At 37.5% G+C, this 22563-nt stretch overlaps 1 protein-coding gene and 1 pseudogene across 2 annotated transcripts in view; both read right to left on the reverse strand.

Annotated features, from left to right (window-relative positions):
- CAMKMT (calmodulin-lysine N-methyltransferase) overlaps positions 1-22563 on the reverse strand; it is a 499328-nt gene that overhangs the window by 91956 nt on the left and 384809 nt on the right. For both annotated transcript variants that reach the window (XM_037807272.1, XM_037807273.1), the window contains exons 4-6: positions 5904-5964; positions 3857-3911; positions 2742-2805 (exon numbers count right to left, since the gene is read on the reverse strand). In XM_037807272.1, the coding sequence (XP_037663200.1) occupies positions 2742-2805; positions 3857-3911; positions 5904-5964 (180 nt within the window). The remainder of the gene's footprint in view (positions 1-2741; positions 2806-3856; positions 3912-5903; positions 5965-22563) is intronic.
- On the reverse strand, positions 12611-13061 carry LOC119512538 (annotated as a pseudogene).

Consider the following 22563-nt stretch of genomic DNA (forward strand, 5'->3'; position numbering starts at 1 on the left):
ACCTTTTCAGGAGATAATGAATAACCGGACAACTGAATGATATATTTCTATGATACAAAGATTCAGAACTTATACATTCATTGCCTCATGTGTTACAAAAAAGAAATAACAGAGAAAGTTAAAAGGAAAATCAGAAAATGTTTTTTAAAAAAAGGTAAAAATCAGAATCTTAAAAGCATAAGAGACTAGGAAGTAAGGCTCATTTGGATTCATTAAATTCAGATGCCAAGAACAACAAAAATAATTTTTAAAATGGTGAGAATAATGTACAGGCCAATACTCAGATGTGATGTGCAATTGCCAGGTTGATTTTCAATTACATTTCACTGATGTATTCATTTGTTTCTTAATGTGCTCATCTTGCCCATTAAGAATAATTAGCAGCTTTGCTTAGAGATTTCCTGGTTTCTGGCAATGTTTCTCCCCCTTTTTTTGTTGACATCCACTTTTACTTCTTAGAAAGTAATTTTTGGATAATATCCTACAACTGCTATACAATTTAGGCTCCCTAAAATTTTAAAGGAAAGATGCAAACAGTAATTTTTAAATGAGTTTGTTTCGATCCATATGCATCAACAGTATGTTATTCGGTGAATTAGTTATTCTTACAGAAAGTGGGCACACAAACAGAAAAAAAAAATCATTCATATTAACCTCACTCAGTAAAATAGATTATTACGAATGCCAATCGTAAGCTCTGTTAGCAAATCAAGAACAGCATTAGTATTAAAAGCAGGAAAAACACATTGCCAATTTTTAAGGCTTTTTATGCACACTCTTCTCTCTTAATTAAAAAAAATTAGATCTAGTTACAACAGAAAAAGGCACACAAACATAGAACAACTGCATGATAAAAATGAATTCCGTCAGGAAAGTCTTAAGATGAAATAAAACATACTACCAGTTTTGGTCTGCATCCTGAAAGGACCTACTTTATCTACATTGTAAAGTTCTTCCCCTCCTGCCCTTTGGCACCCCGCTATATTAAACCCATTGTAAAACCCAGCACAATAAAGCACTCTCAGGGCTGAGCTTCTGAGGACCAAATGTTAAAAATCCATTTTCTTGGGAGGGGGCTGTACCAATCATTTCTTTGAAAGGCCGGCGGAGTGAATACAGAATCTGAGATTTCCTCTCTGATTTCAAGAGCTGGCATGGCATCTATGCTGTTTAAAAGCAAAGGTGTATTAATTAATGACATTAGCGTTTCTTCCCTTCTCTGGAAGCTCTACAGTTTAGCTCAATAATAATTCTAGTATAATTAAATATACATACTGACTACACATGCTTCCCATAGTTTGATAAAAATTCTAACTGGTGTCTGACATTAAATGAGACACCTGCTGACTTGAGAAAAACCTCAGGTTACTGTGGCTATAATGACCTTCTCTTGCCCAACAATCCTTTCTCCCCTCTAAAACATCCGTTTGGGCTGTGCCGGCATACCTGACTTCCTCTTGCTCTCTGTTTTCCCTGACATGTGGAGGAGGAGAACAGTGAAATGATACAGTGCACGGAATCACTCAGAATAGAGCAGAGTGAATGAAACAACATCAGCTCATTTTCAGGAATATTTTGAAAAACTTGCGACAGTCTCAAGATCATGATTAAAATCCTGCATTTTAAAAAAGGAAGCACCTTTTGTGATCTCTTTCCCTTGTGTGAAAGGCCAAGATTATGATTGGCTGTTTTTTCTTCCTGATTATTTTTTTTTTTTTTAAAGTCTGTCAGGCAATTAGCTGGGTGGGGCTCCGTAGAGCACACAAGTGCTGCTGAACAATATCAGCTTCTGTGCTTTCTCCTGTTTGAGCAGCCTGACGGAGTGGCTGCAAATTTTATTTTTTTAAAAAATTACATAGCAGAGTTTGAAAAAGAAAATCACAAATAGGTTTTATGTAAGATACTACAAAAATCAAAACTGCTTTGGCATTTCAGTGGCCTAAAATTTAAATAAGTAGATTGCCTACATCATCATATAAATGCAAGGCACACCAAAAAGTCCCAAAGCAAATATATCTTCCATTTTTCCTCTCAATTTCTAAAGGCTTTTAACTGTCCATGAAAAAATCAGCTCGATTGCTAAAGCAGCCGCAAATCATGCTTGCCTTCTTAAAGTACAGTTCAATTTTCGTGAACTCTGTGTACATATTAGTAATATATGTAATCTAATATAATGGGGTTGAAATATAATAGCATAGTAGAAAAGAAGAGAGATAGGTTTTAGAATCCTAAATAAAAGGAAATAATGAAAAATTGATAGCTGTTTCCAGTGGGGGGGAGGGGTAGGTAACTCCTCAGCAATTAGAATAGATATAATATTACATGGTAGGTACAATATCACACACATAAAATACAATCTCAAAAATGAAGATGAAAGTTAATTTTGCAAACATTATCCAATACAGTAAATGTTAAATATTTGATTTCATTCAGGCAACAAAAGAAAAAAATGCTTGAAAATTATTTTGGAACAAATTTCATATTACCTTGCACAGCCCACAAGATGTAGGCTCCTTTAATGAGAAGTGAATATAAAAATCCATCAAAAGAAAAAAAAAAAAAAGACACGTAGTTGTATGCAACTAATTCCATATATTTCTACTTCTTCTTAATTACTTATGGTGTGTGTGGGGGGGCTCTTTTTTAATACCCCATGCTGTCTTTCTTTTTATCAATTGTTACTCCACCGGGGGAAAAAGGAATGAGCACAACAAACCCGTTTTCTATCTGAATAAGGATACTTCTGATGGCCTTTTCATTTCCATCAGTTAACAGAACTTCTTTGACATCTGCAGAAATAGCAACCTGAAAAAAAAAAGGGAGCACAGCAAACAATGAGCAAATATGCTTGTCTGTGTGGAAGTGAAGACAGGAGTGACAAGCCTTCAGTATCATGCTTCCTCACCTATTTCTCTGTAACAATCTTCAATCTTTTTTCATTTTATGTCTGCATTATTTTAATCATTCAATCAAATCAGTCAATACTTTTATCATTCCATTTGCGGGAGCCTCTATCTTGCTATCATTCTGTTCGGTAATTGCATTGTGACAGCGGATGATGGTATTCTGAGAGGCTTTCATTTGTGGGCTTCTGTTTATCTAGTAGAGCCATCATACAAGGCTGTCACTCTGCCTTTCAGCTTGCTTCTGTCTGACTGCCTGATGCCCTTCATATAACTTTGCATTGCAGGCAGATGGCTTTGTGAGGGTAATTTTTTTGTGAGCTTTGACATGCTCGCACATTGGGCTGTAACCTCGACACATTGTATAAGAGCGACAGGTTTGTCAAATGCCAATCAGTGTAACAATATGCTTTTATTTGTAGAGACATAAAAACTTGTCTAATGCACTGTGCTGCTACATAATATCTCCTGAATACATGACTCAGAACCCAGAGAATGGGGAACGACGTTCCTGAATGGCCAATCTAATTCAAAAGAATCTAATTACTGAGCGCTCTGGATCATGTTTGTTGGTGTAATAATGCAGGCAAAACATTAGCAGCTATATCATGGTGCTCCAACTGTGATTCGCCAGGCTATTCCTGTATCTTAGCAAATGGGACTATAATCTGAAAAAAAAAATGCTTTTGCTAAGGCAAAGAAAGACCGTGCGAGGCCTGGAATGTCACAACAAGCGATATTGACTACACTGAGGTAAAATGTTTCTGCTCATCGAGGCAACCATAAAATCAATATGATCCGAAAGTAAGTCAATCTAGAAGGTCTCTCAAGACCCGGCAGCTTGACCGCAGCTGATGCTGTTGACGGTTCTCTGACCCAGCAGTTGGAGGCCCTGGAACATTTTTCCTTTTGTTCCTCCCTCTGAATGGGATTGGAATTGAGAAAAGACCTACCATGAGCCCAGCCAAGCATGTCATGCCACCCCCTAGCTCACACACAGCAAGGTCTCTGAAAGAGAGAAAAGAAATGGTAGAACCCATACAAATTAGATGAAAATGGTCAGAGAGATATATATGTTACAAGAACAAATTGCCATCTGCAGCAAGAACGACGCTACCAGGAAGTTGTAGAGACATGACTGGGCTACCTCATGTCGTTTTGCGTTTTAAAAATAATTATGAAATAGAAAAGTCACAAAGCAGGCAAATCAGTGGGGGTTCTCTCATTAGTGTTCACTGCAACATTACCACCGCTGAGCTGAAAAATCTGAGAAGGTTCCCTTTTTTTTCCTTGTCAATGGCGCTGTCTTTTAGAACTAAACTAGCTAGAGTAGCGAAAGATAATTGTTAGGAAAGGATAACACTGTTAATCCACATTCATTCCTTCAAAAACAGTTAGACAAGTAAATGAAGAATATATATGAGTGTGTATATTATGGTCACATACACACAACACACACACAAATAAATGTAATCCTGATTTTTTTTTTTTTTAAATCTGAAACATTTTGGAAAGCTGAACCGCAGCCATAAAGAACAATTACACAAAGAGCATTTAGCAATTAACACTTAAATCACAATTGACCCCAACACAACGCAGTGAATAAACAATGCAGGAACATAATATGGTTAAGCCAGCAAATGCGTGCTAAAGTAAAGACTGTGCCTCTGACTTCACCTCTCAAAACTAAAGCGGCTCAGAGTTAAAGCTGACAGTCTAGTGTGGCACTCTGCACTTACCTTCCCCTTTGTGCCAAAATACCAGCCCTCAACGTGTGACATTCCCTCCCTGGCCCACTGCTCACTGGTTGGAGCTCCAGTCAAGCTTAAGCTCAGCAAGCTGAGCAAAGGCCAGACTTCCAGGGCAGCTCTGCAGCCCAAATTCAAAATTGCCCGGTTCCTATTTTATCTGCTGTGACTCTCAGGACTGTTTCTTCTTCCCAGTTTGGGAAGTTTATTACCTCAGAGGGAGATAAATACCAGAACTAAAAGGGGGGTGGGGGTGTGGTGGAAAGAAAGGAAAGGAAAGAGAACACAAGTAAGGACATTTATCTTTCAATATACACTTAATGAGTATTTAGTTATTCAAAGCAACCACAGACTAGTAAATACGGACCAATGGAGATTTAAAAAAAATACATATTATTGACCCAATATTGTAAATTGGGTCAAAAACAACAACAACAACAACAAAAAACAAAAAACCCCAACCAAACAACAACAGCAAAAAAACACCACACCATGATCCCTAACGGTTTATCTGGAATCTTAATGGGCTGTTCAGAAAGAAGTATACATTAGATGACTTTTATGAAATGAGAATTAAAATGAAAAATCCCATATTTTCTAGGTCTACCAAACACCTTTAGAATTTTTAAATAAGAAGTTTTTTTGTTGTTTGTTTTTTTAATTTTCTAAATCCCATCCATGGATTTGATCTATTATAATGCACACTAACAGTTGAAAACATTTATTTCCATAGCATGAATCTGTAATAGCAATTTATAGCTTACAAATATAAATTGCTAAACATATAAAAATACCTCTAAAACCAGGGGTGGAATGTCATCTTTAAATAATAGCTGTGGGGTGTTTATCAATATTCCACAGTGACTTCCCTAGCAGAAGTTTAAAGCATGTCTTTATTGTTTTTGTTTTTGTTTTCTGACCTTTACAATCAGTAAGGATTGATTGGCGCTTCACTTTTGTTTCCCCCAAATCAAAGTGAAATGAAATGCCTTGAGTGGAAATCAAAAGCCTTTGACATATAGCAAAAATCTTGCTGTGCAATACTAGTACCCAAAGGCAGTTTGGATTTCTTTTTCAGAAGCAGTATGTTTTCACTGTGAATAATTTTTTTTTCTTTCTTTCTATTTTTCTTTCCTTTCTTTTTTTTGTTTTTAACAATGTAATCTGAAGAGTGTAATCACAGGAATCTTTAATATGCAGATACAATACATATAATGGACTAAAAAGTATCTTTTTAAGTGCAGCTCTATACCTGAACATACTCCTGTGCTTGAGGCAGTAGTAAGCCAAAACCTCTTCAGATGGCCAGACGCCTAGAAAACACAAGAGGATAGACTTTTTAATTATAGAAGTCGTTCTCCCAAGAAATGGCTTTAAAAAATAATGTTCAGTTCAAGCTATTTCAACTTGAATGAAACTTACCATGGCTATTACTTGTAATACCATACCAAGAGTTTCTTTTGTTGTTGTTTTTATAATGGTGAGATTTATAATCCCTTCCCTCAGGAAAATAGTAAAATATTCTAAATAAATTTTACTAAATTTCAGTCACAACAAAAACAGTAAAAATCATAACAAAAATTACAAATATCAAAAGTTAAATTTCAATGGCATTTCATGTAGATCTTAATCTTGCATATATGCACCCTTTTTTAGTCAATTAATAAACATCAGTTGAAGACACACTGTGTATTCAGTCAATGTTAGGCAAAAGTAAATGGAAACCTAGACTAGCTTAAGACCCTCCTTTATGCTATGTTTTCATGCCATGTACTTCTTTTCTGCTGTATGTGTCATATCACAACTGTAATGAAATTGTAAAGTTAAAAAAATAGTAAATGGAAAAATCACTTGTAAGAGCAAATGAAACCACTGAGGTCATTATACCTTTTTGTTTGATTAAATATTAATGATTGTGTTTTTAATATGTATAATTATTTCCTTCCTTTAATTGAAAAAATCAAATTTGAGTATAAAATTGAGAAATTTTAATTTCACCAACTTTGACACATTTTAAATTTTAACAATAATCCTTTCATTAAATTCCATGAATGAGCATTTTTTAAATTGTCATCTATAAATAATTTATTTAGAAGACTTACACAGTATTTCTGAATGTATTTGAATTGCTTAAGGGAAGACAAACATTGGGAAACCATACTTTCTAAGTGGTTATCACTAAATGGTAAGATTATGAGTGCTTTTAATTTTTTTCTTTATACTTTATATTTTCCAAAATTTTTACAAATGATCATGCATTACTCTTATAATCAAAATAAACTTCAGACTTGTAAAAATTACGTTTTTCCTCAAGCGGCGAGACCCAAAGATCAGGCAAGGCACCAAGTATATCCTGCATTGCCTGAGGTTGAGAAAATCATGCAATCCTGGGAAGAAACAGTGACTGTTCTCTGCCTTAGCACTAAGCATTCAGCTGATGGGTCTTGAAGCAATACTGAAACATCTAAAAAGGCTGTTTGTCCCCCCAATGCATTTCCAACTTTGAGGAGGAAAAAATCCAAACATTTTAGAGAAGCAAATGTCAAAGAATAGTAAGTAAAGTCCTAAAAGATGCAATGGGTAGAGAGATGAGCAGGTGAAGAGATTACTCCACAATCTGCAAGAGAATCAGTCAGGCATACTCACCACCCTAGTCTTCATGTTGTTTCTGGTTAAAATGACAGCATAGGGGGAAGAGCAAGGAAAACTAGCAGGACGTGTTTGAAGCCAGATTTATGAGGAAAGTCAGAGGGGAAATGGAGTGTAGTAGTTAAGATCACAGGTACTTTGGAACCAGATTCTTTGGGCTCTAGTCCCAGCTCTGTCATTCCCTAGCCGAATGACCTTGGGCAGAATACTTAGCCTTTCTGGGCCTTCAGTTCCTCATCTGTAAAACCTGATGCTAGCAGCATCCAGTCTCACAGGGTTGTGGTGAGGATCAAATGAATTAACTGTATGCAATGTGCTTAGAACAGTTTCTAACTCATAACAAGCTCAAACAAAAAGAAAGTTAGCTGTTATTTTTGATGTTGTTGTTGTTACTCTCTGTAAAGGGAGACAGAAGAGTAGAGGAACCTAAAACAATTATCCCAAAAAGAAGAACATATAGAGAAGCATTTTAACCTACTCCTACACACAAGCTTTGGCATGACCCCCAAGTCCTAGTATTCATGTAGTTCTTTTTTTCACTTCATGTAAGAAGAACTCCATGAAGACTAAAGTACATAATAAAAATCCCTGAAGGAAGAGCCTAAGACAATATTCTACACCAAGTGGAAATAATCACTGTAATGATGAATTTCTTTATGCCTTTAGTAGATAGTTGCGAGTTTTTAAAAAATAATGATAGGGAAGGATATTTAACTAAAATTCAAGCCTTGATTATGTTAAAAACTGTATCTTCTAAAATTCTGAGTATTTTTTAATGCTATTCTAATTTATTTCTATTCACATTTATCAGATTATGAAAATAACGTTATAATAAAATATAGAATTTTTAAACATTTGTTTATTGGCATAAAACAGTTTTTTTTTCTTTCCCTATGGGCATTCACTTTATTTCAGGTTATTATTATTTTTTTAATGCAATTTCATTGAGATATACTCACACACCACATAATCCATCCAAAGTATATACAATCAATAGCTCATAGTATCATCATATAGTTGTACATGCATTGCCACAATTTTCGAACATTTTCATTACTCCAAATTAAAGAAATAAAAAATAAAATAAAAGAGAACACTCAAACCATCCCATACAGCTCACCCCATTATTTATATATATGTCATTATTTTAATACTCATCTGCCCATACACTGATTAAAGGGAGTATCAGTCACCAGGTTTTCACTATCACATGGTTTCACATAGATGAAAGCTATATAGTTATACAATTACCATCAAGAATCAAGTCTACTGGATTACCGTTCAACAGATTCAGGTATTTCCTTCTAGCTCTTCTAATACACTAGAAACTAAAAAGGAATATCTATATAATGCGTAAGAATAACCTCCAGATTGACCTCTCGACTCTATTTGAGATCCCTCAGCCATTGAAACTTTATTTTGCTTCATTTCTTTCCCCCATTTTGGTCAAGACAGCATTCTCAATCCCAAGATGCCAGGGCCAGGCTCATCCCTGGGTGTCCTATCCCTCATTGCCAGGGAGACTTACACCCCTGGGAGTCATGTCCCGTGTGCGTATGTGTGTGTGGGGGGGGTGAGTTTATTTGCAGTGCTGGCTGAGAGAAAGAGGCCACATTTGAGCAACAAAAGAGGTTGTTTGGTGGTGACTCTTAGGCATAATTAGTAGAAGGCTTAGCTTCTCCTTTAAAACGCATAGTATTTTTAAAAATTGTTTTATAATTTTCTCAAGAAATTATAGAGGCTGATTTTAAAATAAATTAAATATAAAAAATACGAAGGACAAAGTAAAAATATCATCTAAAATTATACCACTAGGTTATAATTACTATAACATTGTGGACAACATCATTCTAAAAATCTTTCTTGGCATAGATATTTTGACAAATGTGATATTACACAGGTATGCAATAATCTGATTTTGACCCATGCAATGTGTGGTGGATAGCTTTCTACGACAATAAAAGCATACCTGCATCACCGTTTTTAATGGCTGCTTAGGTATTCTACATATGCATCATAATTTACTTAATCAGTTTTCACTTGCTAGACATTTAGGTTATAAACAGTAGCGCAATGAAGACACATTTTTTCCTATATATTTTACTTTATCCTTAGGTTAAATATCTAGCAATGAAATAGCAGGTCAAAGGGAAAGCACATCTCACATTTTGATATACTCTACCAGTCCTCCATAAAATTTATACCAAGTTATACCCCCAAAAAGAGGTTCATTTTCTCAAAGCCTTGCCAAGATATGGCTTTGTCAATCTATTTTATTTCTGCTAACAGTTAAAATTTAAGAATGCTATTTCAATGCAAATTGCAACCACAATGAGGTATTACTTCTTACTCACTAGGATGGCTATACCCAAGAGGTCAGAGAATAACAAATGTTGCTAAGGAAGTAGAGAAATTGGAACCCTCGTGCACTGCTGGTGGGAATGTAAAATGGTGCAGCCACTTTAGAAAACAGTCTAGCAGTTTCTCAAAAAGTTAAACATAGAGTTAACATGTGACTCTATGACTCCTAGGTATACACTGTTCCAGTTTGCTAATGCTGCCATGTTGCAAAACACCAGGAATGGATTGGCTTTTTTAAGGGGGTTTATTTGGTTACACAATTACAGTCTTACGGACATAAAGTGTCCATCAACAGTAGGATACCTTCACTGGAGAAAGGCCATTGGCATCCAGAAAACCTCTGTCAGCTGGGAAGGCATGTGGCTGGCATCTGCTCCAGAGTTCTGGTTTCAAAATGGCATTCTCCAGAATGTCTCTGTGTCAGCTTCTGAGGGCAAACTCTGGGCTAGTACTTCCAAAGCATCAGCAAAACTCTGCTTTCAATGGCTGTCTTCAAAATGTCTCCGTAAATTGCAGCTCCTCTCTCAGCTCCTGTGTGTTATTCTAAGTGTTCCTCTTGGCTGTAGCAAGCTCGCTCCTTCTGTCTGAGCTTATACAGTGCACTAGTAAACTGATCAATGCCCATGCTTAATGGGCAGGGCCACACCTCCATGGAAATTATCTAATCAGAGTTATTGCCTACAGTTGGGTGGGTCGCATCTCCATGGAAATACTCAATCAAAGAATTACAATCTAATCAACACTAATACATCTGCCCACACAAGATTGCATCAAAAATAATGGCGTTTTGGGGGACATAATACATCCAAACTGGCACAACACCTGAGAGTGGTGAAAACATATATCCATACAAGAACCTGTACATGAATGTTCATCATAGCATTACTCCTAATAGGCCAAAAGTGGAAACAATCCAAATGTCCATTAACTGATAAATGGATAAATGTGGTATATCCATACAATAGAATATTATTCTGCCATAAAAAGAAATAAAGTATTGGTAGATGCTACAACATGGATGGAACATGAAAACATTACGCTAAATGAAAGAAGCCAGTCACAAAGGATTGTCAGAACAGATAAATCCATAGAGACAGAATGTAGATTGGTCTTTTTTGGGAGGGTTGGCTGCTAATGGGTATAGGGTTTCTTTGGGAAGTGATGAAATATTCCAAAATTGATTGTGGTTATGGTTGTAAAACCACAATTATACACTTTAAAAGGGTAAATTGTATGATACATGAATTATATCTCAATAAAGCTGTTATTAAAAATTATCTCATTCTTATTTGTGGACATGTTACAGTTTTTTAAAAAAAGACTTTATTTTCATAGATGTTATACATGCACACAGTTTAAACAGAGTCAAGTTCTGTGATAATGGTTAAGGCAAACAATCGCATCCAGTCCCTCTCCCCTATCTTTCTCCATCCTCAGAAACTACTCTCAACACTTTTAGCTGATTCTTTTGGTAATGTACTACTATATAGTACATCTGTATTGCTACTCCCTGAGTTTTCAGTCTTTGGCAAAATCTACTGACCCCAACCCTACCCCATTATGGAAGATAAGCCTTTTGTGCTTCTCATCTCTGCTTCCTTCCCCATACCACATATCACATTCTTGCTCTCAACTTCCTATTATAGATATATTGTAATTTTGGTAAGATCAATACTTACTGTTGATTTTTATTGGAACCATGAAATAAAACTGAGCCATGTAGGAAGCATGATTGACTTATCTGTCATGTATAAATTTTTCTTTTCCCTGGAGTTTATAATTGTTTTTTTCCTTCATTTGCTAAGGTTTTTATTCCATCCCAAACTCTGCCAGTTGTCTAATTATCCCCTCAGTATACTTATTCACATCAGGTATTGTATCATTCTCTTGAGGAAATCTCTCCCGAACTGCCTTAGTCTGGACTGGGTGCCATCTATGTCTGGTACATGGCTGATATCCTGGAATAAATCTTCACTGTCATTCCAGGCTTCCCTTTGCCCCTCTCTTGTAATGGATCTCTTGTTTTCTGTCTCCTTTGTCATCTTCTTTCTTGGTTTGTTCCCACATCTTAGTGCAGCACATGTTCCAGTAGGTTCTTAAGAACGGGTGTATGGGAGGTAAATGTTTGCGATTTTGCATGACTCACTGGGTAATTTCAATCTGGAAACTCCATGTTCTTCCGTTCTTAGAAAGTTTCTTGAATTATTTTGTTGATTATTTCCTTACCTCCATTTTTTCCTGTTCGCTTTCTCGGGAACTCTTATTTGGATGTTTAATATCCTAAACTCATCCTCTAATTTCCTTTTTTTTTCCTTTGATTATTCTCATGTACTCTTTCATACAAGAATCAATTCTATTTTTTAAAATGTAAAAAACATTTTTGCATTTAGATAAGCATTTTAAAATATAAGGTTAGACTAAAAAGCAGTATGACAGGTTATCACTACTTATAAACTGGATTAGACTGCAATACCCAGAATTCCAGAAATATTCTAAACAAGTAAAGTATGACTAGAAATATTATCATTTTAATTTACAATCAGGATAAACTGCATTCACCTAGGAATCAAGGGATCTGGGTTCTATTCACCATCTTGCATGGTGTGATCTTGATTAAGTCTCTCAATCTCTGGATGCCAGACATTCCATCATAAAATGAAAGTAGTAAGGTGAGGTCATTTTGAATATCCTTTCCAGATCTTTTATTTTGTAGTGCTGTGAAATCACAGTTATATATTCCAAGCTGTTTTGGGTCAGGGATTTGAAACCCTGTAATCAATGTATAGTACTTTTTGAATTTCTACTTCTTTTTTAAATCTTGTTCTTAATTAAAAATATATATATATTTCCATGTTTTTCTTTGCATTTAAATATGTTTTTCTATTTAGCAGCCTCTTCACTATTAGCAGTAAAAAAGTGTCTCAAGGATGTATTTTTTATTTCTGGCCTCTATTTGTTTTCAGCTTGCTTTTTAAATTTCTCCAAGATCTCTTCTGGAGTTGTGAAGGCCAAAAGCTTCATCACATTTTCACAAGATTATCCAAAACCACTTCACTCTTCCTGAGTTCTAAGACCTTGGAAAGGTACTGACAGAGCTTGGCATTGGCATCTCCTTCTGAGGGAGGTGCTGCAATAACTACATTTAAGGCTTCAGATGTCAAATCTGTTACAGCCTCTGCTGGGAGCCAGGTTTAGCATGGATGGCTATGGTGAGACAACCTTTAGGATCAACTGCCACTGGACTAGAAGAGGGAGTGGTCTCTGATTCCTTGCTATGTCTTTTATCCTTGTTTGTAACACCAGCTTTCTTAGGCATTTCAACACCAAAAGGGGGCTGAGCAGAGGTTGGAGTACTGGGTCTTGCCCAGAGCTGCCTCAGGCAGCAGCAGAACCACAGCATCCCACTGGAGAGGCCCCCATCCTTAATTTTCTTATCATCCCTCCTAATTTCCAGCTCCCATTTTTTTCTACTTTCTTGGTTATGCCATTGTTCTTAGTGGTGGTTCTCTTAGTATTTCTTTTGTAGAGCATCCTATTCCTGTTTGATGAATGATACATCTTCTCTTAAACTATAATGAATATCCTCAAAGAATTAAGTTTTCTTGTCTTTACTTAGTCTGTTTTCTTGAAGTTGTCTTCTGTTTATTGGTTTGGGTATCTGTCATACTAAACGCTTTCCTCAGATTTCTGCTAATTCTTTGTTGTTTGCTTTAATGTAAATGTAGGAAGATCAACTATTGGAGGTGAAGAGAGGGCTGTGTGCATGTGTGTTGGGGGGTGTCTTCAGCATTCAGTTTGTGTAAGTTAATTCCCCATGTTGCTTTTGGTAGACTTTCTGCCTTCAACTGAGTCTGGTGTCACACAATTTAAAAACCCTCCATTTAACTCTATCTAGAGAATAAATGTCCAATCTTCTGTTGGAGTAGAAGAGTAGTTGACCAGCAGCCTGGAATGAGGATGTAACTGTTCCTTAAACAATTTTCTATCGAGCCTCCTTATTTTAGCCCCCTTCAATTCCTACTTTTGAAGTACCTGGTGTCACCAATTCCTGAGCCTTCTGAGGTTTCAAAAGTATAAACTGAACTTTCATACTTCATCTTTTCCAACCGCTGGCTTGGAATTCAGCTTTCTCACATCTGCTAACTCAATGACTTCTCATAGATTTTCTTTCCAACTCCCAAAATTATGTTCTGGTAGTACACTCTCCCATTCTATCATCCTTGTAGATTTACGCCTTAAAAACATTCCTTTCCAGTGGTTTAGTAGGGCTTCTGATGGGAATTAAACTAAATGCATGTGTTCAATCTCCATCTTTACCTGAAACTCAGAAGTGTATGATCTTCTGAATATAACTGTTTGTGGGATAGTTCTAGAATCCAAGACTTATAGTAACTATACTTATCTCTCATATTTTAGCATGAATATTTTAAGCTCTGAGTGGTGGGATTTCAGAACACACTGTAGAAGCAGTACTTCATGGAACTGCAGAAAACTCAATGGAAAAGTAATGATAATTTTTAGACGAAGGACATACAAGCCAAGGACATCATGGTGAGTTCCCACGATTTTTATGCTTCATTAATAATATTGCTCTATCAATCAATTAAACACACTTCTGCTACATTCTTGCCTTACCAGATGAGGCAGAGTGGAATGTTCAAAGTGGTATTTAGAGTTTGCTAAAGAATTGATCTCCACCCTTCCCCCACAAAATCAGCACAGTTTAATAATGGTTTATTCTAGATAACTTGTTCTCTAAAACATGTCATGAATTAGGATACTCTTTAAGTTATTCAGAGGTATGTAGTTTCCTATTCCTTAGTGCTTTCTGTATAAATCAAATAAATTTATCTCATAGGAGGAAAGACCTCCTTTAGCCATTGGGCTTCCATAAAAGCATTAGCTAAATAAGAATTCTATTTAGAAAAGGAAGAATATGATATTCTACTTGGATTTCCATGAACATTTGATTTCATCTTGTTTTCTTTCAAAGGCTTGGTTGCCCATAGATCCTTCTGTCAGAGCTGGGCCCATTGAAATTGCTAGATTTCAGGAAAGCCTGTAGTCAACCAACACCAAAATATGCAAAACTAGTTGTCTCTGTAGCAATAGCGTGCTGGCTTGAATCTATTAGGTCCCCAACAAAAGCCATGTTCTTTAATGCAATCTTGCTGGGGCAGACTTATTACTCTTTTATTAGGGTGGGACATTTGATTAGGTCGTTTCCATGGAGATGTGACTCCCCCAACTGTGGGTGAGACATTTCGGTTAGATTATTTCCATGGAGGTTTACCCCACCCATTCAAGGTGGGTCTTGATTGGTTTACTGGAGTACTTAAGAGAGCTCAAGAGCCAATACAGATGCTGACGCTTGGAGATGCTTGGAGGTGCAGACAGAAGGATGTCTGGAGATGAAGCCCAGAGTTTGCCCTGGAGTAGCTGAGAGGACCTCCAGATACTTAGAGAAAAACACCCTGGAAGAAAGCAGCAAGGATGCACACGAGCTGAAAGAGAGGTGTGAAGACTGAAGCCCAGAGAATTTTGGAGAAAGCCATTCTGAAACACAACCTGGGAGCAAAGGACTAGCAAAGAACCAGCAGGCACCAGCCACATGCCTTCCCAGCTTGACAGAGGTGTTTCGGATGCCGTCAGCCATTCTTTAGTGAAGGTATCCTCTTGTTGATACCTTAGTTTGGACACTTTTATGGCCTTAGACTGTAAATTTGTAACCTAATAAATCCCCTTTATTAAAGCCAATCCATTTCTAGTATTTTGCATAAAGGCAGCATCAGCAAACTAGAACAAATAGTGAAGAGGAAAGTTGGCCATCTGATCTATTTAATGTATACGGCCACTTTTTTGTTGTTATTAGAGAAGTAGCTAGTTTAGAATTATTTTAAGTGACAAGTTTTGTGATAAATATGAAAACAAAAACCATATCCATTATTAACCTGAAGGCTGAATAAATCCTAAAATTAAGTGACTGTGTAGGGATTAAGAGACATGAGTATCCAGCTGAGAAAGGGGCCTCGTAAATCACTTCCATCTGAGAACTTTCTGCTTCCCCACAGCTCTTTTTCAGAGGAAAGTCCTGAGCCCTTGAACAGGCAGCATCAAACAAGCAGCACCACTGGCTCCCTCCTCTTACTCTAACTGCTCCTACTTTTCCCACGAAGAAAACACTCCCAGCTCTTGCAGCAGAGATATGGCTTTTCTGTGAACAGCTTACGTCCACCCACACAGAACCTTCCTTCACCCTTCTCAAAAACTGATCATGTTCATTATACAGGAGTCAGAGGCAAAGCCTCTCTCAAATCTGGGACTCAAGTGGATACTCTCAGAGTACCCAATGAACCTTATAAAAGAAGAAATGCACTGGTGGATGTTACAAAAAGGAAAAGCTGCTCATGCTGGAATGGGCAGATAAGACTCTTGGATTGTTTTCAGTATTTGCACTCTATCTCTTTTCCTTAAGTCCAACTCATACTCCTGCCATGTCAACCCAGAGTGGAAATCTATAAGAGGACTAGGAATGCTCCACAAATATTTATTGGAACTTGCTATGTATTACGCCCTGTGGATCAGTAGGGAATGAGACAGCATGTTAACTGGAGCTTCAGTTTGGTTGAGAAAGGAGATAAAAAATAAATAATTTTACAAATAATGTACCTAATTATGATAAATACGATGTAAGTAAAATGGAGGATGCTTTTGAGAGCATATGACAGCAGACTCACCTGGTTGGGGAGAGGTTGGGAGGAGTCTGTTAAGGAACATTACCTGGAAAACTGGTATATAAGCTGAGACCAGATGAAAAGCCAAATAAAGGAGGAAGAAGGGGTCAGGGTGGGTAGGTGGGTGGGTAAGTAGGGGAGAAAGGAATGGTCCACAGAATGGGAACTCCCTGAGGTACAGCTTTGAAGAGGAGAAGAGCTTGATGTGCTAGGAATGGAAATAAGGCTCAAAGATCTGTAAAATAAATGAGAAAGGAAAAGAGCAGTGCAAGATGAGACTGGAGGGTGGTCTGAAGCCAATCCTATAGGCATGATCAGATTTACATTTTAGCAGATAAGTTGGGTAGTTTAAAGAGATTGGAAAAGGAGCAAGAGGAGATGGGGGAAAGTAGGCCCCTAAAATTATCTAGGTAAGAGCTTATAGTGGTTTGGGTGCTGATTAGTGAAGATAAAAAAAATGGAAAGATTTGAGATATATTTGGAAGGTACACTGACAAGGCTTACTAGTTAATTAGATAAAGGGGGTGGTAAGGAAAAGGGAGGCATCGAGTATGACTTAGGTTTATGGCATGAATAAGTAGATGGATGGGGTACAGCAGACGCATATAGGATCTTCCTTCAATTTCATATGAATTGAGGAAGTTGAGTTTATAGTGTTTATAGTGTTAGGCGGCCACTTCCTAGACTTTACACCCAAAGCACAAGCAACAAAAGAAAAAATAGGTAAATGGGAACTCCTCAAGCTTAGAAGTTTCTGCACCTCAAAGGAATTTCTCAAAAAGGTAAAGAGGCAGCCAACTCAATGGGAAAAAATTTTTGGAAACCATGTATCTGACAAAAGACTGATATCTTGCATATATAAAGAAATCCTACAACTCAATGACAATAGTACAGACAGCCCAATTATAAAATGGGCAAAAGATATGAAAAGACAGTTCTCTGAAGAGGAAATACAAATGGCCAAGAAACACATGAAAAAATGTTCAGCTTCACTAGCTATTAGAGAGATGCAAATTAAGACCACAATGAGATACCATCTCACACCGATTAGAGTGGCTGCCATTAAACAAACAGGAAACTACAAATGCTGGAGGGGATGTGGAGAAATTGGAACTCTTATTCATTGTTGGTGGGACTGTATAATGGTTCAGCCACTCTGGAAGTCAGTCTGGCAGTTCCTTAGAAAACTAGATATAGAGTTACCATACGATCCAGCGATTGCGCTTCTCGGTATATACCCGGAAGATCGGAAAGCAGTGACACGAACAGATATCTGCACGCCAATGTTCATAGCAGCATTATTCACAATTGCCAAGAGATGGAAACAACCCAAATGTCCTTCAATAGATGAGTGGATAAATAAAATGTGGTATATACACACGATGGAATACTACACGGCAGTAAGAAGGAACGATCTCGTGAAACATATGACGACATGGATGAACCTTGAAGACATAATGCTGAGCGAAATAAGCCAGGCACAGAAAGAGAAATATTACATGCTACCACTAATGTGAACTTTGAAAAATGTAAAACGAATGGTTTATAATGTAGAATGTAGGGGAACTAGCAATAGAGAGCAATTAAGGAAGGGGGAACAATAATCCAAGAAGAACAGATAAGCTATTTAACGTTCTGGGGATGCCCAGGAATGACTATGGTCTGTTAATTTCTGATGGATATAGTAGGAACAAGTTCACAGAAATGTTGCTATATTAGGTAACTTTCTTGGGGTAAAGTAGGAGCAGGTTGGAAGTAAAGCAGTTATCTTAGGTTAGTTGTCTTTTTCTTACTCCCTTGTTATGGTCTCTTTGAAATGTTCTTTTATTGTATGTTTTTTTTTTTTTTTCCTTTTTTTTTTTTTCATACAGTTGATTTAAAAAAGAAAAAAAAGTTAAAAAAATATGTAGTGCCCCCTTGAGGAGCCTGTGGAGAATGTAGGGGTATTGGCCTACCCCACCTCGATGGTTGCTAACATGACCACAGACATAGGGGACTGGTGGTTTGATGGGTTGAGCCCTCTACCATAGGTTTTACCCTTGGGAAGACGGTTGCTGCAAAGGAGAGGCTAGGCCTCCCTATAATTGTGCCTAAGAGCCTCCTCCCGAATGCCTCTTTGTTGCTCAGATGTGGCCCTCTCTCTCTAGCTAAGCCAACTTGAAAGGTGAAATCACTGCTCTCCCCTCTACGTGGGATCAGACACCCAGGGGAGTGAATCTCCCTGGCAACGTGGAATATGACTCCCGGGGAGGAATGTAGACCTGGCATCGTGGGACGGAGAACATCTTCTTGACCAAAAGAGGGATGTGAAAGGAAATGAAATAAGCTTCAGTGGCAGAGAGATTCCAAAAGGAGCCGAGAGGTCACTCTGGTGGGCACTCTTACGCACACTTTAGACAACCCTTTTTAGGTTCTAAAGAAATGGGATAGCCGGTGGTGGATACCTGAAACTATCAAACTACAACCCAGAACCCATGAATCTCGAAGACAGTTGTATAAAAATGTAGCTTATGAGGGGTGACAATGGGATTGGGAAAGCCATAAGGACCACACTCCACTTTGTCTAGTTTATGGATGGATGAGTAGAAAAATAGGGGAAGGAAACAAACAGACAAAGGTACCCAGTGTTCTTTTTTACTTCAATTGCTCTTTTTCACTCTAATTATTATTCTTGTTATTTTTGTGTGTGTGCTAATGAAGGTGTCAGGGATTGATTTAGGTGATGAATGTACAACTATGTAATGGTACTGTAAACAATTGAAAGTACGATTTGTTTTGTATGACTGCGTGGTATGTGAATATATCTCAATAAAATGAAGATTTAAAAAAAAAAAATAAAGAATTGGGGTAGCTGGTGGTGGATACCTGAAACTATCAAACTACAACCCAGAACCCATGAATTTCGAAGACAATTGTATAATAATGTAGCTTATGAGGGGTGACAATGGGATTGGGAAAGCCATAAGGACCACACTCCCCTTTGTCTAGTTTATGGATGGATGAGTAGCAAAATAGGGGAAGGAAACAAACAAACAAACAGATAAAGGTACCCAGTGTTCTTTTTTACTTCAATTACTCTTTTTCACTTTAATTATTATTCTTGTTATTTTTGGGTGTGTGCTAATGAAGGTGTCAGGGATTGATTTAGGTGATGAATGTACAACTATGTAATGGTACTGTGAACAATCGAATGTATGATTTGTTTTGTATGACTGCGTGGTATGTGAATATATCTCAATAAAATGAAGATAAACAAACAAACAAACAAACAAACAAAAACACTAGATAGGGACCTGGGGTCTGGTTCTGGCTCTGCCACTAAAAAATTATGTGACCTTGGGAAGAATTTAGCTTTTCTGAGCCAAATCCTTATCTGCAAAAAACTGATAGGCTTGGGTTATATTATGTCTAGGGGGCCTTCAAGCCACTTTTTCTTTTTTTAAAGAAGCAAACACAAAAATAATAGATAGCAAGTTCTGGATTTAGATGGATGTGGTCGATTGAAGTGTGTACCTCAGTTTGGACACGTTCTTGGTCTTGGTCCACATCCTGATGGGTAGGGACACATTATAAATAAGATCTCTTTAAGCTGTTACTTCAGTTAAAATGTGGCCCATCCCCCTAGTTATTGTATTTGTCTGCGCTTTGTAGAACTTCATGAGTAGCTGATTTGGTGAATGCTAGGTGGCCTAATTTGTGTAAATATAATGTGTTGGTCTTTCTTGGTATTCTTTTGGGGGTTGTTATTGTTTACAAACTTTTTGTGTGTGTGTGTTGAAAGAAATATAGCCAAAGCGTCTTTGACAAAAGATTCCACATAAGGCAAAAGGATGTGAAACCTGCGTGGAAGCCCCTCTTTGAAGTGGGGATCTTGAACCATCCTTTCTTTTGTGTTGTCCTTCCCTATTTCCTATTTTGGACTAGATCTTCTGTCCTAAAAACTTACCCATTGCCCCTTTCCAGCTTCCCCGCCCCAACCCCCTATACACATTTAATTTTGGGGGTATCTCCACAACTCTTCAATGACTCGTGCAAAAGACCTGAAGAATCTAGGAACACTCCAGACCTCATTCCCAACCTTCTGAGTTAAGACAATTCATCGACATGACTCATGCCAAAAGATTAACACTGCTGTACTTAGATTGACCAAATCTACTTAATCATCAATCTTAGGATAGAGAGAAACAATTGGGCGGGTTGTGGGGGGTGGTGATGGTGGTTCCAAGTAGAAAGTGGAGGTGAGAGATCAACATAGGGAAGATGAATGTATATCCAAGTCACTTAGGAACTTTAATGCAAGTGCAAGAAACTTATGTCAAAGTGGCCACAAGATTGTTTAACAGGAGACGGAAGAATGTAACTCCATGTCTACTGCTAGAAACCAAAGCTTTGTGTGGAATCTTGAATTTATGGGGATGAAGGGAGGGTAGGAAAGCATGTACCTGTTTGTTCTTTCCCTAATCCCTTCCCCTCATTCCTGAACTGCAGGAAACTGACCCTAGCACTGGAGTGTGTTTATTTGATGGTTGATCTTGTACTAGGTAGTTCCTTTTCCTTCTGCTATCATTTTGTAACACATGCTGACCCTTTCCCCTCCCCTTCTTTTTCCCTGGGATACTACAATGAATAAATAAAGACATTGGTCCAAAAAAAAAAAAAAAAAATGTGACCCAACTTAATTACATTGGGCTTTAATATGGATGACTGGAGTTCCATATAAGCAGAGTGAAAGTCAGACAGAGAGCCACAGGGAACCACCAGAAGCCGGAAGTCAACAGAACCAAGAAGGCAACAGAACCTGGAGGAGAAAGAAGACATTGCTATGTGCATTGCCATGTGAAGGAAAAGCCAAGAAATACCAAAGACTGCTGAACCCTGGGAGGAAGGAAGCCTTCTAGCTTTTGAAACCATGAGCCAATAAATTCCTGTTGTTAAGGCAACCCATTGTATGCATTTGTTTTAGCAGCTAGGAGACTAAACCAGTGGAGCTCAGCTTGAATACTGACTCTTGAATCTTGGGCAAGGTACTTATTCAGCTCATTTTATCCATTCATTCAACATACAATTATTAATAGTCAGCCTGTTCTAGAACATCCTTGCCAAAATACTTTAATAGGGGCAACAGACCATAAACAAGATAATTTCAGACAGTGATATGTGTTATAAAGAAAATAAAGCATGTTAGTGAAATAGAGAATAACTATGAGGGTGGAGAGGGTTGTGGAGTAATCCCTCAGTTTTCTCATTTGTTAAGTATAAACAATAAAAGTATCTACTCATAGTTGTTTTGAGTATTAAATGAGATAATGCATGTAAAGCACTTAGTACTATGCCTGACACACAGTAAATTTTTTATAATATTAACTATTGTTGCTGCTGTTGCTTTTGTTATTTTGACGTATTTTGATCCAGGGAATTTTATCAACCTTGATTACATTTTTACATTCAGGGAGATGATTATTCCTCATTAATAACTGATAATTAATTCCTCATTGAAAAAGTCACAAAATCAAACCGTAAGTGAACTCTGGAAAAAATTTACCCCAAACATGGGAACTTTGAAAATCCTAAATAAGACCACAATACATACGGACAATACTTGTTCTATCGTTGTCTTCCTGCTCCAACTCATCAACAGACTCTCTTTGCACAACAAATTATTAAGTGCAGGCCTCCCTACACTTGTGGAGCCAGATCACAGAGAACATCTGGGTGGAAGGGAATGTCCACACAGCTCAGAATAGTGACGAGGTGGAAACTTGCCCTGTGGCTTTCTAATATTTGTTGAATTCTGACCGCTGACCAGGCACTGTGAGGTAGATGAGGAAACTGAGGCACAGAGAGGTTAAGAAATCTTTCCTACATCACACAGATACTTCATGACAGAGCTGGAGTTTGAACACAGGTAATCTGCTCTAGAGCCCTTGTTCTTAACTTTGGTGCTTGTGCCAGTTTGAATGTATTATGTCCCCCCAAATGCCATTATCTTTGATGTAATCTTGTGTGGGCAGACTATCAGTGTTGATTAGATTGTAATTCTTTGAGTATTTCCATGGAGATGTGCCCCACCCAACTGTGGGTGATGATTCTGATTGATTGGATAATTTCCATGGAGGTGTGGCCCCACCCTTTCAGGGTGGGCCTTGATCAGTGGAGCCATATAAACAG

This window comes from Choloepus didactylus, chromosome 17 (genome assembly GCF_015220235.1).
Source record: "Choloepus didactylus isolate mChoDid1 chromosome 17, mChoDid1.pri, whole genome shotgun sequence".
Classification (NCBI taxonomy): Eukaryota; Metazoa; Chordata; class Mammalia; order Pilosa; family Megalonychidae; genus Choloepus; species Choloepus didactylus.